At 34.3% G+C, this 26,202-nt stretch overlaps 1 protein-coding gene across 10 annotated transcripts in view; it reads right to left on the minus strand.

Annotated features, from left to right (window-relative positions):
* The window catches only part of LOC123707975 (rho GTPase-activating protein 21), a 311,024-nt gene that overhangs the window by 222,284 nt on the left and 62,538 nt on the right, over positions 1-26,202 (minus strand). For all 10 annotated transcript variants that reach the window (XM_045658357.1, XM_045658350.1, XM_045658353.1 and 7 more), the window contains one exon: positions 16,027-16,445. In XM_045658357.1, coding sequence (XP_045514313.1) covers positions 16,027-16,431 — 405 coding nt within the window. In that variant the 5' untranslated portion in view covers positions 16,432-16,445. The remainder of the gene's footprint in view (positions 1-16,026; positions 16,446-26,202) is intronic.

A 26,202-nucleotide genomic window follows, 5' to 3' on the forward strand; every position in this document is an offset into this window, starting at 1 on the left:
GGATACAGTTGATGATTCTATAAAATAACTATGAAATAGCGTCATGCAATACGATCGAGACTTTAAGGTTTTAATATAAGTAAACATATGTTGACAAAAAATTCGCGATCATGTTCGCAACGCCTACATGACAAAATGATCGGCTAATCGTAAATCGTTTGACATAACTAAGCGCTGCGCATTGCAATGATATATGTGCAGCTTGTTAGATGCAGATAAATAAGTATTTTTAACACGCAATCGTAGAATAAAATAAATTGCTGTTGTACATAACAAGTAGAATTTAACCTATTAATATATATGATTTTAAAATAGCTTTAAAAGTTAAAAGAAAGCATATAACACGGAATTGTTAAATATATAGTTACGGAAAAAAGATATTATAAAATATATATATAGAGCATTGTTAGCCGAGTGTACACTAATAGATTTTCTTTGAATGTGCGCATTTAACATTAACTCGAACGGTGAAGGAAAACATCGTGAGGAAACCGTCTTCCCTTATACCCACAAAGTCGACGGCGTGCGTCAGGCACAGAAGGCTGATCATCTACTTGCCTATTAGTTTAACAAATGATCATGAAACAGATACAGAAATCGGAGTCCAAGACTTAAAAAACGTTGTAGAGCCATTGATTTATAATTTTTTACATATAATAGAAGCATATAGAATCGTAATGCTAATATATAAAACGAGTAAAGCCTTAATACATAAATCAATCAGTTTGACAGATTTTGATAATCGACTGGCGTGCTTTACTAACAATCTGATCGGTGCAGAGACGTATACAAAATAAATATTTATAAAAAAAAACGTCGTAATCCGTTGCCATAACACTCAGATAAATAAAACAATAAAAAAAGTGCGTGCGTACAGAGTACACATGTCAGAAGTGAAACTTCTTTGTAAATTAATTATTACTAAGATAAAAGCCCCAATAGATACTAGACTATTTACCAGTATATGGTCACTCCATATATTTGTATGTCTAAATTCACACTGTTTACGTGCTAATGATAATATAAATAAATAAAAAATCTTCGTTTACTGCATAACGTATGCGACAGAGTTGACATCTAAAGTTCTAGTATGTAACTACTAAACGAATACATCAAGCAATAGCGTGAATTTTTCTCGATCTCCCTTTCTCACTCTTTCTCAATCGGTCGCAATCGCTTACCCTTTTCTTTGACAAAAGCGCTGCACATCTTCGTGACGTTTCATGCTTAAATATTTTACCCTCATGCGCCTTAAGTTTCACTTCAAAAAGCGCCAAAAATACAATTGTAATTCCATTGATATTTCCACTTTACTCTATGGCCGTGACTTTTCTCAACCACTAATTAATAAGGATACCTGTCGATCATTATGGTAAAAAATCAATTTTGCGATCAATCAGTCAGCCGATTATGTAAATTATAGAGGCGTTTACTGTTACTCGTTATGTGCTATGATTAATGGTAAATAAGATTGGGTGAAGTTCGCATTTCTGATTGTAATAATAATATTATTATGAATTTCATATGTGAAACAAAACTGCAAGCCAGGCTGTACTGTGATTCACAATATCACTTAACATTAGATAGGCCTCCTGAAAGTTTAATTCCTGTTCTATAATTAAAATTAACTACCGTTTAATGACGCATTTAATCATAAGGATTTAATTACTAAGCAAGGTTTTATAAATTTCTATGAGGAGGAAAATCCTTCTCGGATATATTTTGTAGAAAATCCTCCACAGAAAATACTATGGAGAAGTTCTTTCTTCTTCTTCTTCTTACTTTTATAAGTTATTTTGACTTTGAATTTGACATCAAAGACTTAGTAGATTTCGCATTCTACCGGGGCTGACTACAATAGGGATTTCTGATTCATGCATTCGGTAATAAAAATAGGACCGAAATTACTTTACGCCATAAGTTAAACTCTAAGCCACGGCGTACATGGGCTATTAAAGTTCCTACCTAGATTCCAATGCCAAGGTTTCACTCATGATAAATGAAATCACAGATGATTTATTCAGTAATGAATTTTCACACGTTTCTATGTAAATTTCTAATTCGAACTTTTCAATTAGCTTTCACGTTTCACATATATAATGGAAAATTTTAATAATAATACATTTTTTATGTGTTGTTATTAATAATGAGATAGTAATTCCATAGTTGCGAGGCCAGTATAGTAAACGAACTTATTCAATAATCTAGACGTAACTTTTCCACAACTGAGCGTTTTTTAAAGCCAGTTTCGTCCCCGCACCACCACCGTGTGGAACCAGCAGCCCGCTAAAGTATTTCCGAACTAATTGACTTGAAGGACCCTGCCTTCAAGAAAAGAGCGTACTAATTTTTAATAAGCCAGTTACGCATTCGCGAGCTCTCTGATAGTGAAAGAGTGAATTGGCGGTGGTATAACTTAACATCAGAGCCTCCTGCCGATGAAATCCCCCTTATTATTGAAGCTAAATCGATCTAATCACTTTTTAAGTACCTACCTACATTTTCGTCTTTTTCTGAACATAGCGTTATCGGCGGGATGAAAAGAAACGAAAGTTTTAATAGTTTTTGTTTATGATACCAGGACCGGACAAACGTCGTTTTTTCTCCATATATTGCATTATATCTTAAAAAAATTAACTCGGAAAATGTTTTTTTGCTATATACATAACAAATATGCATTCTGGAGTACGATAGATAGCACGTCTAGATAAAATTCCTAGATGGAGAATGCGGTCACTAAATTCGGAACACAATTTTTTAAGTTCAAAATCGCAGTTAACCTCGAGTGATAGCCATCATTCAGCTACCTTTTGACCCCATCAAGAAGTTTGAAAGTGTTTTGCTTTCCCCGTGATCAGCTCAAAACATTCATATAGCACTAAAGTGTAGGTATATATTTCTATATGCGTATTTCTTTCGTTTGCATAAATACAACGTTCCAGGAGAATGTGTAAATGTATTATAATTTAGAACTAAGATTTAAAATACCAACCAAAATTGGCGTGGATAAATAAAACATAAACAATATTTTTTTATGTAGTAGGAGGCAAAAGGTCAGGAGGCTCACCTGATGTTAAGTGATACCGCCCATGAACACTCGCGTTGCTAGAAGGTTCGCAAGTGCGTTGGCTGTCTGATATAATCCCACGAGTCATTGAATTTATTTAGTGATTACGGGCACGCGACGGTATGCCGTTAAAATCTTGTCAAAGAGCTTTGTATCTACTTTTGACGCCTACAGTAGAAAAACCTAATATTATAATGAAAAGCTGAATAAAAAATTCTAAATTAAAATTCAATCCACACAGTATTTTAAAACAATTACTACAACGATTCATAAAACAAGCAATCAGTCGCACGTTAACATATGCAAACACGTCTATAATATATGAGACTCATATGACCTACTCAATTGTGTCTTTATATGGCTGTATGTCGTGAACACGAGTGCCTAGAGCCGATATTTGCATAATCATCCCATACGGAACGAATTCATTATAAAATCGCGTGCACCTTGTTTAAGACGACACGTCCAAATATATATTATAAAATGACCTTGATGTTTGCGTAACGTTACCCTGTCGCTATATATATGAGAGCAGAGGTGGTAAAGAGTTGGTGGAGGAGGTACCAAAAGTATTTTTTTTTCTACCGATGGTAAAGTAATTCCGTGTCGGTCTCGCTTAAAGCAGCCTAGTAAACCCCTTTAACTCACTGTCACATATGGAAAAACTTGGGGTCGTTTTAGCATTCTGGCAAAAGTTCACGAGGGTAGTTGCTACTGTAACCCTCACTCAATACCATGTCATCTCCTTAGTAGTTAGTAGGATTTTTTACCCCCAACACAATAGAGCCTGGGGCAGACACACTTCTGCGTCTGTTTCACTATAAAGAGCAATTCATTGATTATCAGCAATTATCGATACTAGACACCTATAATTTTATGTAACATACTAAAAAGTATAAAAAAATATCCAGGTTTCATTCGCCCCACCTCGATGGCTGAAAGTCTTTACAGTCCACTTCTCTAGCCATTTCTTGCGAACTGGCGAAAGTGGTTAACAACACTCTTAAAGGCCGGCAACGGTGGTCCATATGCTGCGGCATCTGGCTTTTATAGATGCTCCGTAGATTTTTTTATGTTATGAAAACAATGAAAAAGGATTTGCACGTGATCATTTTCAAATACAATACTACAGCAAAGGCGAAAACCATCAAACAAGACCCACACATTATTAACAATGAGACAACTCAATTACAAGCCGCCCAACAGATTAAAAGGATACAAAACTAAAGGAGAAACACGAATTTCACACGACCTACGATTTCACCGAAACGTGACAATTATTGTTGGCATTTAAGCCTCGCCATAAACGAAGCTTAACTGTAACTTGAGGATTGATTTAAGTTGTTACGAAGATCTGTCGACAAGAATATGAATGGCTGTATTGGTTACTATATTGTGTACAAACGGACTGCTCCGGTTTCGCACAGGTAGACATAACTATTTCGTAAATATATATATTACTTAAGGATGTTAGTTTCAGAACATGCTGCATACAGAAATATCCTACCTTAGCTACATACTAACATATGGAGCATTTTGCTGCTACCCCCATAGAAAGAGTTTGCTCCTCTTTTTTCCAATTTTGCTCTTTATAAAAACATTATTCTTTTTTTATAAAACAGGGAGCAAACGGGCAGGAGGCTCACCTGATGTTAAGTGATACCGCCGCCTATTGTCACTTTTAATGCCAGAGGACTCGCGAGTGCGTTGCCGGCCTTTTAAGAATTGGCACGCTCATTTCTTGAAGGACCCTAAGTCGAATTGGTTCGGAAATACTTCAGTGGGCAGTTGGTTCCACTTAGTGGTGGTGCGTGGCAAAAATTGCCTTGAAAAACGCTCAGTCACGGAATGGACGTCGAGGTGATACAGGTGGAATTTTGTATTCTGCCCCGACGTCCGATGATGAAACTCAGACTTTGGTTCAGCCGTCTTCGAGTTTTGTGCTTAACACATATTCTGTGGTATTTTTTTATTTAAAAAGATTTTAGACCAACGCTAATCTTACATAATTTACATAAAATATATAGTATACACCTATATAGTACATCGGTAAAATATGTGATCCTTGATCTCACGACTATTACACGTAATAAATGACTGTATATTATTATTCGTAATGACTCGAAACTCACCAATTACACATATATTAAATCGCTGGACATATCCTTAGCTTTTGATATCTCGAACAATAGGGCAATTAACATAAAACCATGTTCAGATAAACGTTTCTCGCATGACAATGGAAACAGTGCACTGTCTCCTGTCAATCAGGTTATTAAGGGCACGTAGCTCACGTGGTTGATTTTAATCTAAAGAGTTTGTCAAAAATAATTAATGTTCGATTTAATCATTATTTAAGCCAAACGCTTAACACTTTTCATTTACAAAGTTTACATTATTGAGTGTCTATGGGCAGTTTATCTCTCAACATCAGGTGAGCCTGTTTGCTCCCTGTGTTATAAAAAATCCAACAGTTCATAAGCCAGGTTACTGTTTGTAACTGTTGTTAAACACTGCTTACGATCGCACAACTCCAAAAAAGTACATTGTTTCTTTCCATTTTTTGTCATCGTTTCTTGAAGTAAGGCGAATGGAAAATATATATCGTGGAGTTGAGTAGTTTATGTATCCATTTTGAAAGATCGATACACGATTTAAATAACTCCGCTTGATAGAAAAGAAATCCAAACATACCCAAGTTTTGACACTTTGAATTAATTTTATGACGAAAATGTATATTGAACATGATTTAGAAATTTACACGATATATTTTATCGCAAGCCAAGTGATCCATTACAGACAAAAAACGATAAAATTACATTACTACACATTGTTTACATTACTAATTGTTATTACGGGACGGCGCGCCTCAGCGCTCCAGCTCTCCATTTCGTTCCGCAGTCCACCCCGTGACACTGACACAGCAATGCGTGCTGGGATTGAGCCTTAAACGCAAGGCGTTCCTTTTTCAAAATTAACTAGTATGAAATCTAAATTTGATTGGGTAAGTGGCGAAAGTAATGACACTTTCGTAAAGCTGTTACTAAATAAATCTAAATTCAAACAAAGCTGTATTGTTGGAGTCCTTGTAAATTGATACATTACCCTTGACTCTCAGACCTCATTGAGTTTACCCCTCAAAGATCTTAAATTTCTAAGCGTATTTACTTACAGCACTTAAAAACTTTGAACCAGTATTCTATAACTTCCAAAAGTGACGGCAACGTTTTTGGTATTTTCTATAAGCTTTAATTGAAACCTTGAAGTCACACACATTGACGGGATATAAATCACTATTGTGAGTTAAAGATGCAGATCCAAAAACTAAAATATTTTTTGTTCGAAATTAAGTTTCCTAATAAGAAATGCTGATGACACGTTTTCGTGTCTGTTTCATTCATCTTTAAAACATTTAGGTAAGCAGCTTCGAAACTAACACGAAATAATTGTTGCTGGAATCAATCTCTGTACCAATGTCATGTATGTTTTATACATAGCCGCAAAGGGAGATTTCTGAAATATATATGCGAAAATGCTTCCAGACCGATAGAAGACGCCTTGCTAGATTTCAGCAACAACAGTCGACGGCGATCTTGAGACCTAAAACTACCAACTCGAATCATTATATTACTTCCATACTCGATTGTGGAGGCTCTATACGAAAACGTTAGAAGCAAACTCCCGACCCTCAAAATAAAAGTCGATGTATGAATGAATGTAACGTAGTTATACGTAATTATAGATAGATTTTAATATATCAAACATCAATACAATCGCTATTCATATTTTTTTATTAATTAATTTATTTTTACTTTGTTACCATAATATACATAATTATACAAACAAAAACCAAAAAGTAAGTAGGTTACATAAGTTATTAGGCAGCAGGCGGCCTTATCGCTAACAAGCGATTTCTTCCAGGCAACCCTAATATGGGATAATAATAAAAAAAAACACCTACAGAGGGTTAAGTATAAAATAACATGCAAGTATAACTAAAATTCAATAAAAAGAAATCGAAAGAAAAAATATAAATAATAATATGTGTAAACAGACATGTAAAAGCTCTGCCAAAGGTTAATTGACTCACAATTAATATATATATAAATAGTAGCTAATTACGAGGCAGAAGAAAAATGATCAAAAAGAAGATTTTGAAATAAATTTAGAGACTGAGGCTCTTGATTTAAGGAATAAAGTATTATTACAATTAAAAATATTATAGAATTAAACAATATTTAAAATGTTATTAACCTACAAATTACTTATTAAAATTATTAAAAAAAAATCGAAACAAGTTTAAAAGTTTGGTCCCTATTAAATTTATTACATAATAAACTTAGTAATCAATTGCGTCCATTTCTGATTATGTTCTGCGTTTCTGTGTTCCTAGAATATTAACTTATTAGAGGAAACATTTAAAAATAGTGGTCTTTACACAGGTCATACTTACAGATGAGCACAGTTATATAAGTAATCCAAATAGTATATATTATACGGGACGTAATGTTGCGGTCGATAAATTTCTAAGAGAATTACACTTTCTACTTCCAGCATAGCTTAATGGTGTAGTAATAAGCTATTTTTCAATTACAAAGCTTTCACACTGAGCTTTCGACACTCACTTAGTTAGCGCAAGTTCTTTTTTGAACCGTAAATGGCAAATATTATGGGATTCAATCAAAAATTAAAAAAATATTAGAAAACAAAAACAAATTTTAAAATGTCAGTAGAAGTTAATAAAATAACAGTGTACCTTAAATAACGCTGGCATAATTTGATTGTATATGTATATAATACGATGTCTAAAAATAAATAAAATATACATGATAATTAGCTTAAGTAATTGTTTTTTTACCCAAAAAGTTTTTTATTATTTAATTATCATCAAAACCATAATTTATTCCTAAACACCTGAAACCTAATATTTAAACTTAGTGAATAACCATAATGAACTGCGTGGGATGTTTTGCAGTTAATTTAACTAGGAAATTGTCTAGATTGGTAACTTCAAAACAATGAGGAAACGTTATGATGAATTATCAAGATAACTGTGTTGCCCACGTCTTTGCTTGTATAGAACTCCAATAAATGCAATAAAAATATATTGATTATATAGGGCAGACATATTTCTACGTGTGTTTAATTATGTTTTTATAACATATACAACTAAGAATCACTACTAAAATTATATATTTTAAATAGTGAACCCAGAATGTTATTATCATGTAATTATATGAGACTATGTTATTTGGGAATAATACATGTCTCACCCACTCCTGCGCATGTAATCTTATGACCTACGGTAATACGTTTCAGATCATTATAACTGAATAACATTAATAACAGGCAACATTGCGTAGGCGTAACTGTTTTTACATGAGCTATTAAAAGGCTAATGCTCTCTCAAATACAATAAACCCTCAATAAACATTGATCTTGTGACGCACAGATTAATATCAACAGTAGAGACTATTATGTAAAATAAAAGTCCATAATTATCAAACGGTTAATGAGCTTGGGAGAAATGCAATGTACAAACAACAAATTAAACTATAGACTACCTTATTAAATAATGAAAAGTAAGGCTTACTGTACCTACATATTCTATAGTAAATTCACAAATACAAACATAACAGAGTCAAAAACTAAGACACTCGATACAGTCGTTTAAACTATTAAAGAGGCGTCTAACACTACATCGGTTTAAAGACGCCTCTACGACGCTAGAATAGACTGTATCGAGTAATCTAAGTCACTACCTCTACTGTTAGTAATAATCTGTGCCAGTGAATAAACTAGGCGATTTATGCATTAGCTGTGGTGATCAATCATAAATTAACAACAAATCAGAATTGTATTATTGATAGATTGAAATTTGTAAGTAAACATTCCTCATACTTAGCATATATTAGCAGTAAGTCAAAAACGGCTTGCCCAAACCATTATAACTCATCCAAATTTCTTATTTTTTCTTAATTTTACCACTGACCGATCCCCAAAACTCTTAGACACTGTTAGAAGACAAAGCTCCAAAAGTAGAACACGTAGTGTTTAGCGTATAAATCATAGAACAACTAAAATATTTTGCAATTCTGGTTTACTTTTCCAGATACACTAACTGCATACCTAACTTTGTAATCCTATATGGAGTTACAAAGATTTGCCATCGCATGAACATAATACTTATCATATTAAATAAGATTGTTTAATGTGTATGCTTCATACTTCGTTTTTTATAAACATATTAATGCTATCAAGTTGTTGAAGGGATTAACTGTTCTTTTCTTTGTAACAGTAACGTCCAATTAAATATGAATAAGTGTGTTAATTGTTTGAAAATGTAAAATCATCGTCGTAAGGTTTATCGTACTTACCTACTTGAATACTGTTTGAAATAATGTTTAAAGAACTTTAGTTCTCATTACAAAAAATGTATTTTATTTACATGAGAAACTTAATATACATACTACTAGGCTCATTCTGATATGTATCTTTAATTTCCTTTTGCACTGGTTAAATGCGCTAATATTAAGAATTTTAGACGGTAATTGATTAAATAAGATAAATATACTAAGAAATCTGAAAGTTTCATACACACACACACTTACACATTCCTACACTTCAACCCATAAATTATAAGTTAATTATTTTGGTTAGAACGTAATTTTCTTCGTATAGCTGTAATCCGATTTGGCTATATTATTTAAAAATTATAAATTGTCTTTTAAAAACTGTCCGTAAAATAAATAAATAAAAGCAACACATCCTTCTTGAATATTTTACAACTTAAAATACGTTTGAGAATCTAAAGCAGAGCTGAGAGTGCGAGACTTAGCGCGAACTAAGACTTTCGTTTGTCAAAATTTAATGAATTTATGACACACCAGAGTCAGACTTAGCCTCTAGCCTCGTTTTTGGATTTTAAAGTAATACGGAGATTGTATCATATAACTTGGAAAATCACTATACAGTTCTGTAAATAAAATCTTTTTGTTTGATGCGATAACAATTACATCGTCAAATTAGCAATAAACATGTGTCTTATCGACACATGTTACTACTAATTAATGTTTTATTGTTTTAAAATTACGGTCGCGTATAAGTTTTCGTTATTGATGTGATGTGCATGATAATTGGCTAATATAAAATCATTAACGATATTGCTGTAACTTTCACATTATTTATAAAACATGACCCGATACATACTAAATGTATTTCTTTGCACGATTTATTACTGTTGACTGGCGTAAAACAGCGCTAAGTTCGATTCACGGAAAAAATATTTTAATAACTCAGATACTTTTACATTTCAAGACGTTTCTACTTCAATCTTCCTTTAGGTAATTGTAGGTCCTTTTTTGGGGGCCTCCTCTAAATCCCGGCATTCCTCTTTACACTGTGCCACTCAGCCACCGTACCACATGCTGCTTCTTTAATTTGGTCTATCCAGCATCTAAGTTTGATGTACCTTAGGCATCAGTTTAGTACTTTTTTGCTCTACTTTTCTGTTTCTCTTGCCATGTGCCTTGCCAATTCCACTAAAGTTTATTTATTTAATTGTAACATGTGCGACCTTAGTTGTTATTTTTAAAGATGTATTATGTTACCTATTATTTTCTTCCCTATCATACATCGTTCAATCGATCTTTGACACACCTGTAGCTTTGTATGCTGCGCATTAGTGGGCGCCCAAGAGATCCATATGTTAGTTCAGGTAGTTTAGATCATATTTTACAAGATTTATTTATTAGGAAACATATAGGAACATCACTATTGTAAGGGCTAGTTGTTCCAGTTCTTAGGGTAAGAAATAAAACAGTCCAATGATGATTTGATTCACTATAATTCACTTCACTGAATTTATGTAAACTGTATAACTTGAAACTTGAACAAAGGAATTGCCCGTGCGCATGTGACACAACCTCTATCTACCTTCCTACTCCGACTCGACCATCCCACTTCGGGGAGATGTTCGAGTCAATTCGTAAAAGACCGAACGAGTCAAATTAGTAACTATTGCACATGCACACTTGTAGCAAGATTTTTAAGAATATGTTAAATAAAAAATGTTTAGAATTTAATTAAATAAATATCAAAAGCTAACACTATACTAGAAACATTCAAAAAAATATACACACAAAAGGTGTATCCTTTGTTAGTACTGTATCGTGACAATAATTGGCAAGTAGCAATCTAAATGGCGATAAAATCCTCATTCACTATCGTTAGACTCGTGCTAACGCGCCATTTGGCGTCTGACACTCCGACGCAGCAATAAATGCAAGACAAAAGACCATTCTGATACTGCACGCAATTTGTATACATTAAGGATCCTTATATAGGTGATACGGTATTAAACTTTGATATACCTACACATAATACAGGATAACAGTAGATATTTGTGTTTTTTTTTTATAAAATATAAAACTAATAAAGTTTTAAAATAAGTTTGATTTGTCTGGAAGAAACTGCTTTAAGCAATTAGACCGCCCATTTACATGCTTTGCCTTTATTTATTTGCCTCCTGTGTAATTATTATAATATATATATTTATTAACACTTCGTTACATTACAATAAAAAAAAATTGATGAAATGAAATATAGTAACTATCCAAAAATATTCATAGCATATTAAACAATTCAAACAAATGTATTTATTAAAATTGTTTCATATGCAAATGTATTTATTAACATTATATAATTTTAATCTATAATTATATAAAACGTTACCAGGGTCACTGAAATACTCACGTGAAGGTAGTCATAATTAGAAACAGACCTCAAGGACTAAGCCTAGCAAAAAAATCTTTGACAAGATTTTTTTTTCAAGTATTAGTTGTTTTTCTTGATAAAAAATAGATTTTTCGTAAAAACACGTTTTAATTATACCTAAAAAACTAAAGCGGAAACAAAACAATCCGACTTCGGATCTGAAAACAGCACCAAGAGGTTTAGTCATAATTTTTCATGCAAAAATGCTGTTCCCTTGTGTAACATATAACGTCAGAAAAATAAATCTTCGGAATTCCAGAAAGTAAGCTAACCAAGAACTGACGGTGACTTCAAAATATCTTGTTGAAAATCTCAAAATTAAACTAAACACAGACGTAATTTTCGTAATAGGCGGTAAAGCAATCGCTCAAAACTGAATGGCAAATGCCCAATCAAACAATGGAACAAGTTGAATGACAGCCCTTTAGTAGGTCAATTTCTAATTGAATATTCTGATAACAAGCTGCATTAATGTAATTACTATTGGAAATATATTATTCATGTTATTAAGAGTAGTAAGGATAAGTCATGCTTGACAATTGCCTTTGTGCGAACGCCGGATTCTACACCATCAACGCGTTCAGACCACAGACTCGTACGGATACTGTCCGGACACGGCATTTTCGGCAGCCAACCTGCCAACATTGAGACGCTGGCGTTATTGATGACGCGCTCCACACTCAGAAGAATTGCCTAGCATGGGAGGTGGAAACGAGGACGCTACTCTCGATAACATTAACGCCATAAAAAGGCGGAAAGGGCCAGGGAGGTCGCTCCCGCAGCCCATACACGTTGCCGTAGGAGACCACCGTGCAGCGAAGACGTACAAGGCTACACTGTTACCGTGTCCTGCCTCGGGCGATGGCTGGTGGAGTTCGAGTAGGTATGCCGCAGCAGCGAGTCTCACATAACCCTTCACCACGAGGCAACCGTTGAATGAATATTGCCTTTAACATTTGCTTTAGAAAAAATATATAATAGTTAAACAAAAAATAAACTTTATACAGGAGTAATGGTTGTATAGAGAGCAGTGTTGTTCTTGTAGCTTCAGCGTGCGATTCTCATCCCTGAGGTCGTAGGTTCGATCCCCGGCTGTGCACCAATGGACTAGACTGTCTTCCTATTTTCGCTGTCGCTGGAACGGTGAAAGCAAACATCGCGAGGAAACCGGCTTGCCTTAAACCCAAAACGTTAACGGCATGTGTCAGGCACAGGAGGCTGATTATATTATTGTCTATTAGATTGACAAAAGATGCTGAAACAGATACAGAAATCTGAGGCCCAGGCCTAAAATGTATGTAGTGCCACTGATTTATTTATTTATTATGTATTCAAAAAACATTCCAACTTTAAAACTTCTCGACCTTCATCGATTTTAAACTAAGACAAGACTAATACAAAAAGAAGTATTCTATTCAGAATTCGGATCGCATTCAAAAGAATTCCATCGCATGTCTTGGAATCCGGCAGCTGATTTGGGCCAAGGGCCGACCTTAGGTAATGAACTTTTGGGATCTTTATGTGGGTCAGGACGAGTAGATCTTGATAATACAAGTTATTTGTGTGTCCGACATCAATTTTATAAAGGCGTTAGTAGAGAAATATATTATATTTTTAATAAAAAGTAATGAATCAATATAAGTACATTGCTTTAGTACTTGTGTTAATAGGATTATAAGTATGGCCAAGATCGTTTTTCACGTGAATGTCCAGACAGTAGTCTGTGTAATAGTCTGTGTAATATAAGAAGTATCTTAATAAATTACATGAATACAGAAAATGAAAGAAGTCTATGGTTTACGCTAGTACATTATTTAGGTTTAAATAAAACCCTTTTCCCATTCAAACGAATGTATTACATTATTTACGTAACTCGTTTCCTGTTCTTTTCAGCATTTGTTGATCGGGTTTTTATTCGAGTTCTTTAAAGTTTTATTAGAAAAAAATAATAGAAAAACGACAGAAATAAATAACCAAAAAAAATCTTTTCAGATAAATGGTGGAAGGCATTAACGAATGTTTAATAAACCCTAGAGAAGATAATTAAGTCGGTAGTGGTAAGGCACAATGGAAAATTGGTAGTTATTTATTATTACTCAGTGAAAACACCGGCGGCAATATTCTGATGCATTTGATTTAGTATACGACATGTTTTTAAAATAATTCAGTGAAGAGGCCCGAAGGGATGAACTTCAAAAGGCATTGTCACGTACATCTTACGATGTTTAGTTCTAGTACATGACTCGAATACACTTGTCTCCATTTAAGTATAACAGCAAAGTAGTAGACAAATACTAGTATTCTTAGTGGACCGCAATTAACTGTAACGCCGCGTGACGCCGAGAATCGACTTCTTTTTAACAAACGACATTTTACACGTTACTTGATTAACGGGTACTCGAGTGTAAGCTAAAATATTATTGTTGGAAATAAATACGTTCTTTAATTATAATATACTAACTGACACGGTTACAGCGGCGATAACTTCATCTAGTAAACTTCAATTGGATGGTTCCTGGGGCACTACTTCAAATAATAGAAGATTTTAGTTTTACTCTATATTAACCACTCATGTAAAATATCGAAATGATTAAATGTTAATTGTTATGTAACGAAGGAATGCAATGTAACAGTCGAAGAGCCTAAGACTGGCCATACTCTCGGGGCGTAATTCCGATTTGGGAAATCGCCTCGCTTATAAAACTTAGAAAGCCTGGGTGAAAATGTACAGCCTTGGCTCGTACACGAGACACGAGGAAAAGGATTATTAAATAATTTAAAACAATAAATACAAATTATCAATTGGACGTGTTACTATTCTTAATTCTTATTCTACGTTATTCGTAGAACAGCTTTATAAAATCTGAAATTATGACAGTGTGAACAATCTTGGTAAGATTTTACATAATTGTTTAGAATTTTTAGATACAATCAATAAATCGACAAACATAATATTTGACGCCGTCGGCGAGGAGAATCACGAATCACCAAACCTTAATCAGAACGATGATGCGACGATTTTCGATGCGAATGAGTCTTGAGTCATGTAGAAACAGTGATATATGATGGCGCCTTGTGCGCAAATGTTTCCCCGATTGACTCACGGTATACAATTGGGAAATGTGACATATGAGACAATTAGTATGGAGTACAATATATGTACGGTTAGCATACCTACTATTTAAACGAATGCCTGGGTAAGTGAACAACCCAAGTGTTGAATGAATGATGGTGAATGCCAAGGCTGTTGGCGATACCAAGGGCCAGAACCAGCCTGTAGCACAGATCCCCGTTAACAAAGACGTTGCGCCTAATGTTATCTCCGACACTATAAATCTTTATATGTTCGTGGAGTGAGTTTACAGTAGCGATATTGTGTATATTATATTTTATCTGTATATTACAACATTATCGTATTGGCTTAGTACTGCAAAGATAGTCTATCTATTTTTAATAGTTAATTTGCAAGAAAATGGTACAAAAATGTTATAGTGGTACAATCTTAAGTTCGCATATTCTGTCACATATAATGGCGTGCAAATTTGTATTAAAAGGAACTTTACATAGAAATCAATATAGTCAATTATAAGAATTGACTATATTGATTTGAATTGAATTATTTGTATTGAAAAAATAACACATTATTAAAAAAATATCAAAACGTTATCAAATTAATATCTATTAATTATAATATTTCACGCAAATAATAATATGTTTTTTCCAATACTACTACGTTTCTAGGCTCTAGATCTAGTTGATTATAAACTCTAGTATGAAGATATTTTAATGTTTTAAGTAAATTATTATAAGCCTTGATTGCCATACAAAATGTATTTTTGAGTACAAATCATAATATGTAAACCTCCTCCGTAAATTGACGTACACGATGTATAAGCCAAAGGCTTCATTCCAGGCAAAGCAAGGATCAAGAAGAAAAAGTGCACACTATTTTACTTAGACAGTGACACAGACACATCAATGTCCGTCTTGACTCTTATGGAGATTTGGTTAGAGATCACTTTAAGCTTATTCTTTTGTTTATGGATATTTTATAGTGTCTTTAGCCAGATTGATAACAGGTTTTGGGACTGTGGTAATTATTGGTAAAAGTGTTAAATTTATTTCTAACGGCGAGTTATTGTATAAAATATTCTAATATACCAAAAAGTCTATAAAAAACTTACCTGAGGATTTCTCGGTGGTTGCGGCAACCGCATCACAGGATTTGTGGGTGCTGGCATTCTCGGCGGGGGTACGTAATGCCTAGGCGCTGGTGGCGGCGGCGGGGGTTGCCTAGGACCGTGGAGCACTGTCACTGAGGGGTTTAGGGCAACGGGAGGCCTCCGTTCCATCCCCCGTTCTACCGTGGACCTTTCCGGGATAGGTCTTTCCATCATAGACCTTTCTGCTATAGACCGTTCTACCATGGTCCGTTCGGCCATGGCCCGTTCCACCATTGCGAGGTGCTCTGAAGGGCGAATTAGCCTTGGTGGGGCGGTACGTGGCTTCGGTTCGGGGCGCACGACGCGGGGCGGTGGTGCTGGCGGAACCCCGCGGCCACGTCGCGCTGCCTCCGATTCGTCCGCCATCGGGGCGCGCCAATCTGGAGGACAAAAACATTCTATAAAAAACACGTTCTTTGAAATTAATAAATATTATTCTTCGTCCGTAATGGTAATTTATAGCCAAGAGAATAGAATCACATTACACACGTAATAAATTAAATTAATATGAATGACGTACATATATATTTTTAATAACCATTCAACGACCAATAAGCCTCGACTTGTCTATGCTATCGCGAATTATGATAAAAAGTGTATGAAGAATACCCATAGCGCTTGCATCACTTGCATGAGCACACCCTACATAGATACACACTCTCACACACATACCAACACTTTTACAACATCACACAACACCGCCAATTTAGGTACTACGTAACTACGTATTTAACTAAATATATTTGAATATTTTTTACTGACTTTTTCCTTTGGTGTGTAAATAATATATATTCCATCTTTGGTTTTATCACTAGAACATATAATTTATGTTAGCTATACGATATAAATAACTATAGGATATTGATCATTATTTTTGAAATCAATTACGAAACTGAGATCAACGCCATCTCTCCGTTCTTTACGGAACTTGATTCGCACACAGTAGCCGTCACTTGTAATGGATCGTAACACAAAAGCGCGCGAAACCGGCATCGTAGTGGCTACACGCACGAGTGCCTCAAAAAATAACCGCTTTGTTCAAAAAAATACCGTTATTCAGCTTATTGTGTATTTATTCGTCGGGGTGAACCATCTGTTCGCTTTACGTAAATTACATTATTTACAATGCGAATAAGGTGTTATGGCTTTTTGTTCAGTTTTCCTTTCGAAACCAATTTACAAAAACAAGAGATATTTAAAACAAACGATCTAACTAAATCTACTACAGAAATTGGAAAGGACAATACCATTTGAATGACGCTTATCAATACAATTCTAAAGCAGTTTGAAATGGGTAAAGTTTTTGAATAACCACGTGATCTTACTATAAACTAAAGATGTCTGTTGCCATGGTTACGGTTTCAACACGATAAAAATGTCGTGAATAATCTTTAGCTCACATTGTATAAACATCGAACACTATGTAGAGCTTAAAAAACGATAATACAAAATTCGAAAGCCTAAAGGCGATTCCCTTAGACAAAATAGGATGTAATTAAAATAGCTGCTTAGAAACTAAGTTCTCCATTCCTCACTAGAAACTTAACATTAAATATTAATAATCCTCTTAGATATAATAAGCCAACTTTCACAACATCTGCATAAATGTGGTATGAAATTATAGTAATTCCTTTATTAGCCCCGTCATAATTACAATCTAAATGTTTTTTTTTTAAACCATAATATGGGAACGTGGGAAGACAAAATATGGCAAACAAATGGTAAGTTCAAGAGAAGGCCTTTGCCCAAAAGGAGTACACTACTAGAGTAGGATAGAATATGGTTAAGAAATGTTTATGGACGAGTAGAAGACTTTTTAAAAGGGTTAGAGATAGCCAATCAAATCAGCCAAAAGTTACGCATTATTAGTTACACTGGACAACGAGGAAACGTATGACATTCAAACGCTTACTTCAATATAATATACCTACTAGTTTTAACTGTTTTAACCATGAATATTGATTTGAAATTGGTATAATTAACTAAAAATGCTGTATGATATAAATTCTTTGTTTGTTTTTCTGGCGCTTATATAAATAGCTTTGTTTGTATTCCGACATGGGAACAGGCGACATAAAACATGGATTTTCAAGATTAATGCCACAAACAATTAGCGACTGTAATTATATGTATTTTATCAATATAATAACTCCGTTCGAAGCATTTGTTATAAACGATATTCAGTGTTCTTACATCCTCTTTGAGGTTATTTGGAGCACGCATTATGTCAATGTTATTACAAACGCCATAAGGTTACATCAAAAAAGTTTGATTTAATAGAAGAAAAAACTATTTAATATCGTAACAAAAATATTCTTAAATTTTCTAATTTTCCGCGCTATTTTCTTATTTGTTTCTTTCATAAGAACCTTCTCTTGACAAAAACAAACATACCCAAAAATGAGTTAGCGAAATCGGTCTAGCCGTTCACGCGTGATGCCGTGACGAAGGGAAAATTATTAGGCAAACTTAATAATGTATTGATATATAGTAATATTTTCTTTAAATTGTCACTACTAAATATAACAAACATTTGAAACAACCCAAAACAATAGATCAAGGTCGGTATAGCGGTTATATTAAAAGGTCTAATTGACACAAGGGCCGCGGGTATCATAGGCTTATTGTAGGGCCGGATAAACCGGTCTAAGCCAAGCGGAATCAATTATGTGTTAATTATCCGCGTCCGGGGCATGGATGCGGCATTTTTGGGTTCATTCATTCATTCACTGTAACTCTACTCAAAGTCAGTTTCTCAAGGCAATTTTTGCCGCGCACCACCGCTATGTGGAACCAGCTGCCCACTGAAGTATTTCCGAACCAATTCGACTTAGGGTCCTTCAAGAAAAGAGCGTACAAATTCTTAAAAGGCCGGCAACGCACTCGCGAGCCCTCTGGCATTGAGAGTGTCCATGGGCGGCGGTATCACTTAACATCAGGTGAGCCTCCTGCCCGTTTGCCCCCTATTTTATAAAAAAAAAAAAAAAAGTCAATTGTGACTATAGATAATCTGAGGGGAACAAAATTTTAAAACACGAAATGTCAGCGACTGATTTAGGGAAACATATAACAGGAATATGGCACGAGGAACATAAAAGTGGAGCAAAACGTACTAACCTAGGTATAGCAAATGAAAAAGAGGGAGACAACTTAGAAGGTTGATAGGGAATGAAAGAAACATCAGGTACATGGCAGAGAGTGGCACAGTGCAGAGATGAATGGCGGGATTTTGATTTTGAGGACGACTTAGCCAAACCATACACAATCACCGATCACACAGATACCTAAAATAAATTTAGGTACTTTTATAAGTATCTGAATTGAAAGACTATTATTATTATTTAAATTGGGATAGATCTTTAAAACTAATCTTGAAACAATATTGCTTCAGTAAAGAGCGTACAAATTCTTAAAAGGCCGGCAGCGCACTCGCGAGCCCTCTGGCATTGAGAGTGTCCATGGGCGGCGGTAATCAGGTGAGCCTCCTGCCCGTTTTCACCCTATTTTATTTAAAAAAAACTACATATTTACAAGTCAATATTCAATATATATAATAATAAATTAATTAATTATAAATATTAATTAATAGAATAAATTTGATAAAGATACAATTCCCAAGCATCGCTTATAATTTTTATTTTATATGTTTAATTTATTTTTGATATGTATGGTTTTAATGAGAATAAACCAAACCTGAATTACACGAACGATTCCAATAGAAACGCATCGGCACCTTGAAGACTGTATAAGAATATATAATATTTACCAATGAATAACAGTGAACAATATAATAATACCATTAGAGGTCAGACGCAAAAACCAGTACCAAATTGATATACATTTGCAGTTATTTACGCCTCTAAATCAAAACTTAACAAAAACATTGTATTGAACATGGCTATCTTTAAAAATATATGTACACTATTATATGAACAGCAATCACTCGTTGTACTTACCTATACGTAAACACTCGACAATGTTCCATAACATTAAGTAAACTAAGACCTTGGGACTACAATAACACAAACATATCTTTGTTCAACACTCATGACGCGACGCGTAATTTGCATTTTGAAAACTGCATCTATGTCGTCGCCATGACGACAGATTTGCCACAGTCTATCTACCTTAAAGTGATAAATATAGGCTTCTAGTAATAATTTCCTTACTAAACTTACGTTTAATGATCGTTTATTATGTATAAATAAACGTATAACAAAAAATAGTGTATAAACCTTATTATAAAGACATGTAGCTCCCCACAACACCTTTGTAAACTGTTCACGAACTTTCCCTCCGAAAATGTACACATGCGCAGTAATGAAAATAAAATTTACAGTGGAATGAATCTTATTATAATCGAAAAAGGTTCAAAATCACATAAGTGCGCCCTCCTTTGATCATAGTGTACAAACTAATTTTATTTTCAACTACGCGAGGGATAATTGTGTGGATACTTTCTTTCCTATTACGAGCAAGATTGGTTTTCGTATCATATTCAAAGATACCTTATTACTTATTATATAAGCAAATTACTTCCTTTGATTCGTTGTGGTTTTCAATTGTTAACTATACAGCGATATGAAATTGTGGTAGAAATTCACGTGATCACACATAAAATTTGTTTAGTTGCTGTGTTTAAAAAGGAATTATATGGCAGATTGCGTCCCATGTTGGTTATAAATCTATAAAAACACTATATTAAAACTATCGCCCTCGTTCTGCTTCATCTAATAAAGAGATCAGAGCACGCCGAGCATATATACACCAGTTTAATTAAATAAAGACCTATTGTATAATATAAGACCAGCCCCTAACCGACCTTTAACAATAAAAAATATTCAAAGTAAAGCCCATGAAATGATAATTTCCGCGCCAAAGGATACGAATTTCAAATTTCGAACATTCCAGTCAGTGTTTTAAATTTCTTGAGTTTCGAAGTAACAGCAGTTGCATTCATATAGATTGTAATCAAGCCTTTTTATCAGCCTAATCAATATTCGAGTCACAGGTAATTATCGCAGTGGAACATTGTGGGTGCACATTAGTGGGACCATCCCAGTGCATACGTGGGGCGCATGAGACGGGGCTGTAAATGAATTATGTTTTATCGTGCGATGCACGTACGCATTAAAATTTTTATATTTAACGCTCCACTTTCGTAATTAGGATATGGACTGTGAGTGATAATGTGTTCTTTATTTTGTGATTAAGAATTGTAGGTAATAAAATTTTTATATCCCAAACACTTTTATGTCTTAGCACTTATAAGTTTATATGAATCACGTTCATTTGTTAATATTAAATAAAAACTGATTCTTTGGTTTTGATAGAATGTGAAAGAAATTTTTGAGAGAAATGGTTGTAAACAAAATATGCCTTGGCGTTGTGTAGAGATGTGGGGTCACTCTGCATCTTCTACCGCATTTACCGTATAGAGAATTCAGAGGTGTTGTTCGGATTAATACCAGCAGCTGACTTTCATCACTTTCACTGATATATTTCCGTACCAATTACACTAAGGGTATTTCATGAAAAGAGCGTACTAATTTTTAAAAGGCCAACAACGGACTCGCTACCCTTGAAAGTATCCATACTCCAAATGCCAGAGGCGGCGGTACTTAACATCAGACGAGCCTCCTGCCCCCTGTTCTATGAAATAAAAAAAACAACGAAATTTTCATCACTGATAGTTCATAAACCATATAATTGAGATGCGCCAGCGCACTGCGAATATTAACAGCTGTTCGATACGAGACTTGATGACAGAGATAGTGTCGCGACTCGCTTGGCGCCAAGTTTCATAACTGTTTCGTTAAATTGATATGTGTAAAAGTCCTTTAATACTTTCTCGTATTAAAAAGAGAATACAAATTTATTAACTGGTATATTGAAGGCATGAATCAGATTGTTTATGAAGTTCTCAAAATTATAAAAAGGCAGATATATGAAAATATAACGAGTTTCAAATCTATTCAGATTTATTTATTCATTGATGATATCACATTTAACATACAGTGCCTTCAAGGTTCATTTAACTAAAGTAATTAACTGTTTACCATGACATGTCAGCATTTTGTTTTGGAACCTAGAGGTCGTAAGTTCGAAACTCGGATATGGAATGGACTGTCCAGAGATGATTTCCAGTTGAACGAAAACATCGTGACGAAATTAGCCTTCGAATGCAAAAAACTTCAGACGTATAAATTAAATGTAACACGGAACTAAGATAAATCCATTGCAACATTAAACTTTTACTCATTAATCAGGATTAAAATCCGTATCAGTTTAAGTATCAGACTTACATATTTGATATTATCTATAAACATTATATTCGATAAAGTCTAGAATAGGTGGGTGATCAATCATTTGCTTTGCTTGCACTTTCTACGCTGATTAAGTATTGCGCAAACATTCCATTTGTATAATTCGATCCTTTATCATATAGGTAGATAAACAGTAATTTAAACAGTATTGTAAAGTATACTTACGTAAAAAAAAGTTTTCGTATAAAGTAGTGGAACCCACGCCACACAGAATCTATCGCAAGGATCTCACTCAATAAGTATAGAACATTTATTTAGTATTATAATCTAAAGTTTTCATTTTATGTTTTTAAAAGTTAAAAGTATAAAAAAATCTGCATAGGTTGAGAAAGGCTAAAGTGGGGCATGACACAACTAAACTGAGAATACTGGTATAAAGTTAATATTTATTTTTATTTGACGTAAGATTTTGCTTGGCTCTGACAAGCCATGATAAATGCCAGCAGCACCGCCCATGACGTACCCTAAGGCGAGTTCAATTGTCGACAACAGGCTAAACATTCAAAAATTATAATTAGTACGAACGCAGAAATGTGTCTACCCCTTACCTAATTGCGAACGCAACTAATGAACAAAGAACAACTGCAAACAATATGCAATTAATTAAATAAACCCGCGGGTAGACGCAAGAACATAAATCCTGCTCAAGACGTGAAATAGAATTATCCACTGGAATCTGTTATCATCGCAATGGTGTGAAAACGGCCATGATCGCATCGCTGTGAACCGATGACTCTTGATATGAACCAGCACGATCCAAAGCGGAAACGCGCTTTCTCTGGAAGATAAAAACTTGGAAAGGAAGCAAGATAAAGTACTTTAGTACTTGACAAATGACAGGTACAAGATTTCGACACTGGTATTTGTCTTTTTGGCGATCATTTTATACAATAAGTATTAAATAAAACTTTAACAATCCTTGATGAATGACAATAAATGATAGTGGCCTTATTTATTTTATTAAAGTTCACCACATAAAGCTACTCCACTAATCTAAAATACATGACAATTATGGTTATTATTCTTTAAAATGATCAGCTCACTACCGAATATATCAAGATGGATAAGTAGTGTTGATTTTATTATATTCGCGAAGAATGGTGCCTAAACGAAGTTGGTGTAAGCAGATGGAATATGGAAAATTCAGCTGATTTTGAACCTTGTGATTGAATAAGGGGCGACAATGATATTGTCCCATAAGATTGCTGTTCTGTATTTGACCATGAAACAATTTGTATAAGAACGTAACACAAACTAGAGATCTCTGATCATACAGTGACGTCATTTGAAATTTCCTTAGACATTGTAGGCCAATGAGAAGATCCTGTATTGAATGCAAAGAATTTAGTAAATTAAAAGTAGTAGAATGAATTTCCTGTCGATTCCTGACGGCTAGCCTAGTAAAAGCTAGATTGATCCCCGATTGCGTCTGAGCACGGGATCGATCGCCTTTCTCTTAATGCTAACAAATAAGTCGGGATGTTACAGACGTGATTTATATATTCAAATCCGATTGTCGGATGCAGGTCACGTCTGGCGTTCATTTGTATTTAAAGCACGAACCGAGGTGTTGCTGATCTGCGATATTCTTGAACTAGTTATATAGTTCGAAAGTGCATTTATTATTTATGGGCTGTTAGTGTTCCCGTGAAAGGTTATCTGCAATTGTTTTATTGTTTTACTGCGTGCTTTCGGATTTTAAATCAGATCCACTTCGTTAGTGACCTGCGTATAATTTTCATATCGCGGCATTTGAGGTTTTGCCGTCCGTGTTTGCGCAAATGCCTTGTAACAAGATAATACGTCAATATTCGTGGAATGTTGTTAGAAATCGCGAAATGGGAATAACCCCTGTTGACCTCACGTCCAGCGGTACAAGTACAGTAAGTGAGAATTGTGCAATAGTACCCGAATCCGTGGACTATTATCGGTTACAATTCGAAATAACTCTCAGCGTGAACTCATAGGCGTGTGATGATGCCAAAGTGATTGCCAAAGTTCAGTCACGAGCGGGGATAATTTGCAAATTTCGGCATTGTTTGTGCAATATTTGCTTGAGTGACTGTGACTAATACGATACATGCAATGCAGGCGTAAATAGAGGACAGGTGTAACGGAATATCACAACACATCGTTCCTGGAACATCGTACTAAGTAAAAAAAACCAATGAAGCAAATTAAACAAATGAACTGCAGTTGCAATACAGGAACATTCTTTGTACGTATTACGCTACCCAATTACACAAAGACATAGGGAGAACACCCTCCATGTTGCAGCTAAAGGGTTGACGTATTTGCAATTTGAATCCTGATAAATTATCCGCTACAACCCTAACAGTTGGCTTTTAGCTTTATTTGTTTATTTATGAATTTTGATACATCAAAGAGAGATTGGCTTAGTTCTATTGAAGGGAGTGAGCGGAAACCACACTGTATGATGAAAAACCACGTTGCACAATTTGAATTTGAAATTGATGTAAATAAATTTATATACAATGTGATTTGTGAATAAATTATGTACAATGCAATACACGAAAACCTTTATTGTTTTAAATTAGTTTAAATTCTGTTTAGGTTTAAAATTAACATGCAAATTACTATAATAAAATGTCACAAAACGTTATCAACAATCAGTTATAATACATAACAATCCATATAGCTAAAACCCAAATTAGCTAGCAATGCACAACTAGAAAACAAAATGTCAAATCTTCCATAAACAGCAGTGTTGGCTTATTGCCTTCAGCGTGCGACTGTCATTCCTGAGGTTGTAGGTTCGAATTTAACATTCTCTCGAACGGTGAAGGAATACATCTTGAGGAAATTGTTTTGCCTTAGACACAAAAAGTCAACGGCATGCTTGCCGATCAGATTAAAAAAAATATCATGACACAGATCTCTGAAGCCCAGACCTAAAAAGATTTTAGAGGCATTCATTTTTTATTTTATTTTTATCTTCCATAAGCAACAAAAAAACTTCTAAATATAATATTGACTTATCATTCAGTTATACCAAGAAGGAAGCCACTTATTTATTGTTGGGGGCTAATATTATGCGGACCCTTTGTTGTGGGCGAGCTGGCTTAAGTACTAATATGTAAAAAAAGGAAAACAAATATAATAACAAACGAATAGAAATCCTTGGAGCAGTTAGTCCGTGCCTGCAAAGTGCCCAGGCAACTTCGAGCTTCTAGAGTAAGGAGCTAGACTGGCTTAACGCACAATGGACCAAATATAAGTGTACATATATATATTAGTGAATTATATATATCTACACTAAAATTTGGTAGTAATACAGAAGATAATTTGTAAACAAATTTTTTTTTTATAAACTTTGGAGTTAATAACATCGCGTGAGCTTCCTGCACGTGTATCCGTTTAAAAAAATGTAGTGGCTATATATTATATAGCTAGCCATATACCATACCAGCACTCTATTTTGGACAACCCTAGAAACTCTCAAAAGCTTGATTATATTTGTTATACATATATCAGGCATAATTAAGGAAACTACTGAATTTGCGAAAGTTCTAATCACGGCAATTAATTGCTAAGGGCAACTAGGTGTTGCAAGTTGCAACGCAGGCTAGATAATTGTTGAGTTAGTCATCTAACGATAACAGACACAGTATATGTTCAACAGTATTTTTTGTAAAATTATATAATATGATAATAAATTATTATTTATTCACGCAGATGAAACAGAAAGGTCAAATGGTTATTTACAATACTGTTCTAAATATTATATTAGTAGGTAAGATTTAAGAGATAATTAAATTAAAAAAGCACATTATCCATGTAAGGGCAGGCA

This window comes from Pieris brassicae, chromosome 4 (assembly GCF_905147105.1).
Source record: "Pieris brassicae chromosome 4, ilPieBrab1.1, whole genome shotgun sequence".
In the NCBI taxonomy this organism is placed as follows: Eukaryota; Metazoa; Arthropoda; class Insecta; order Lepidoptera; family Pieridae; genus Pieris; species Pieris brassicae.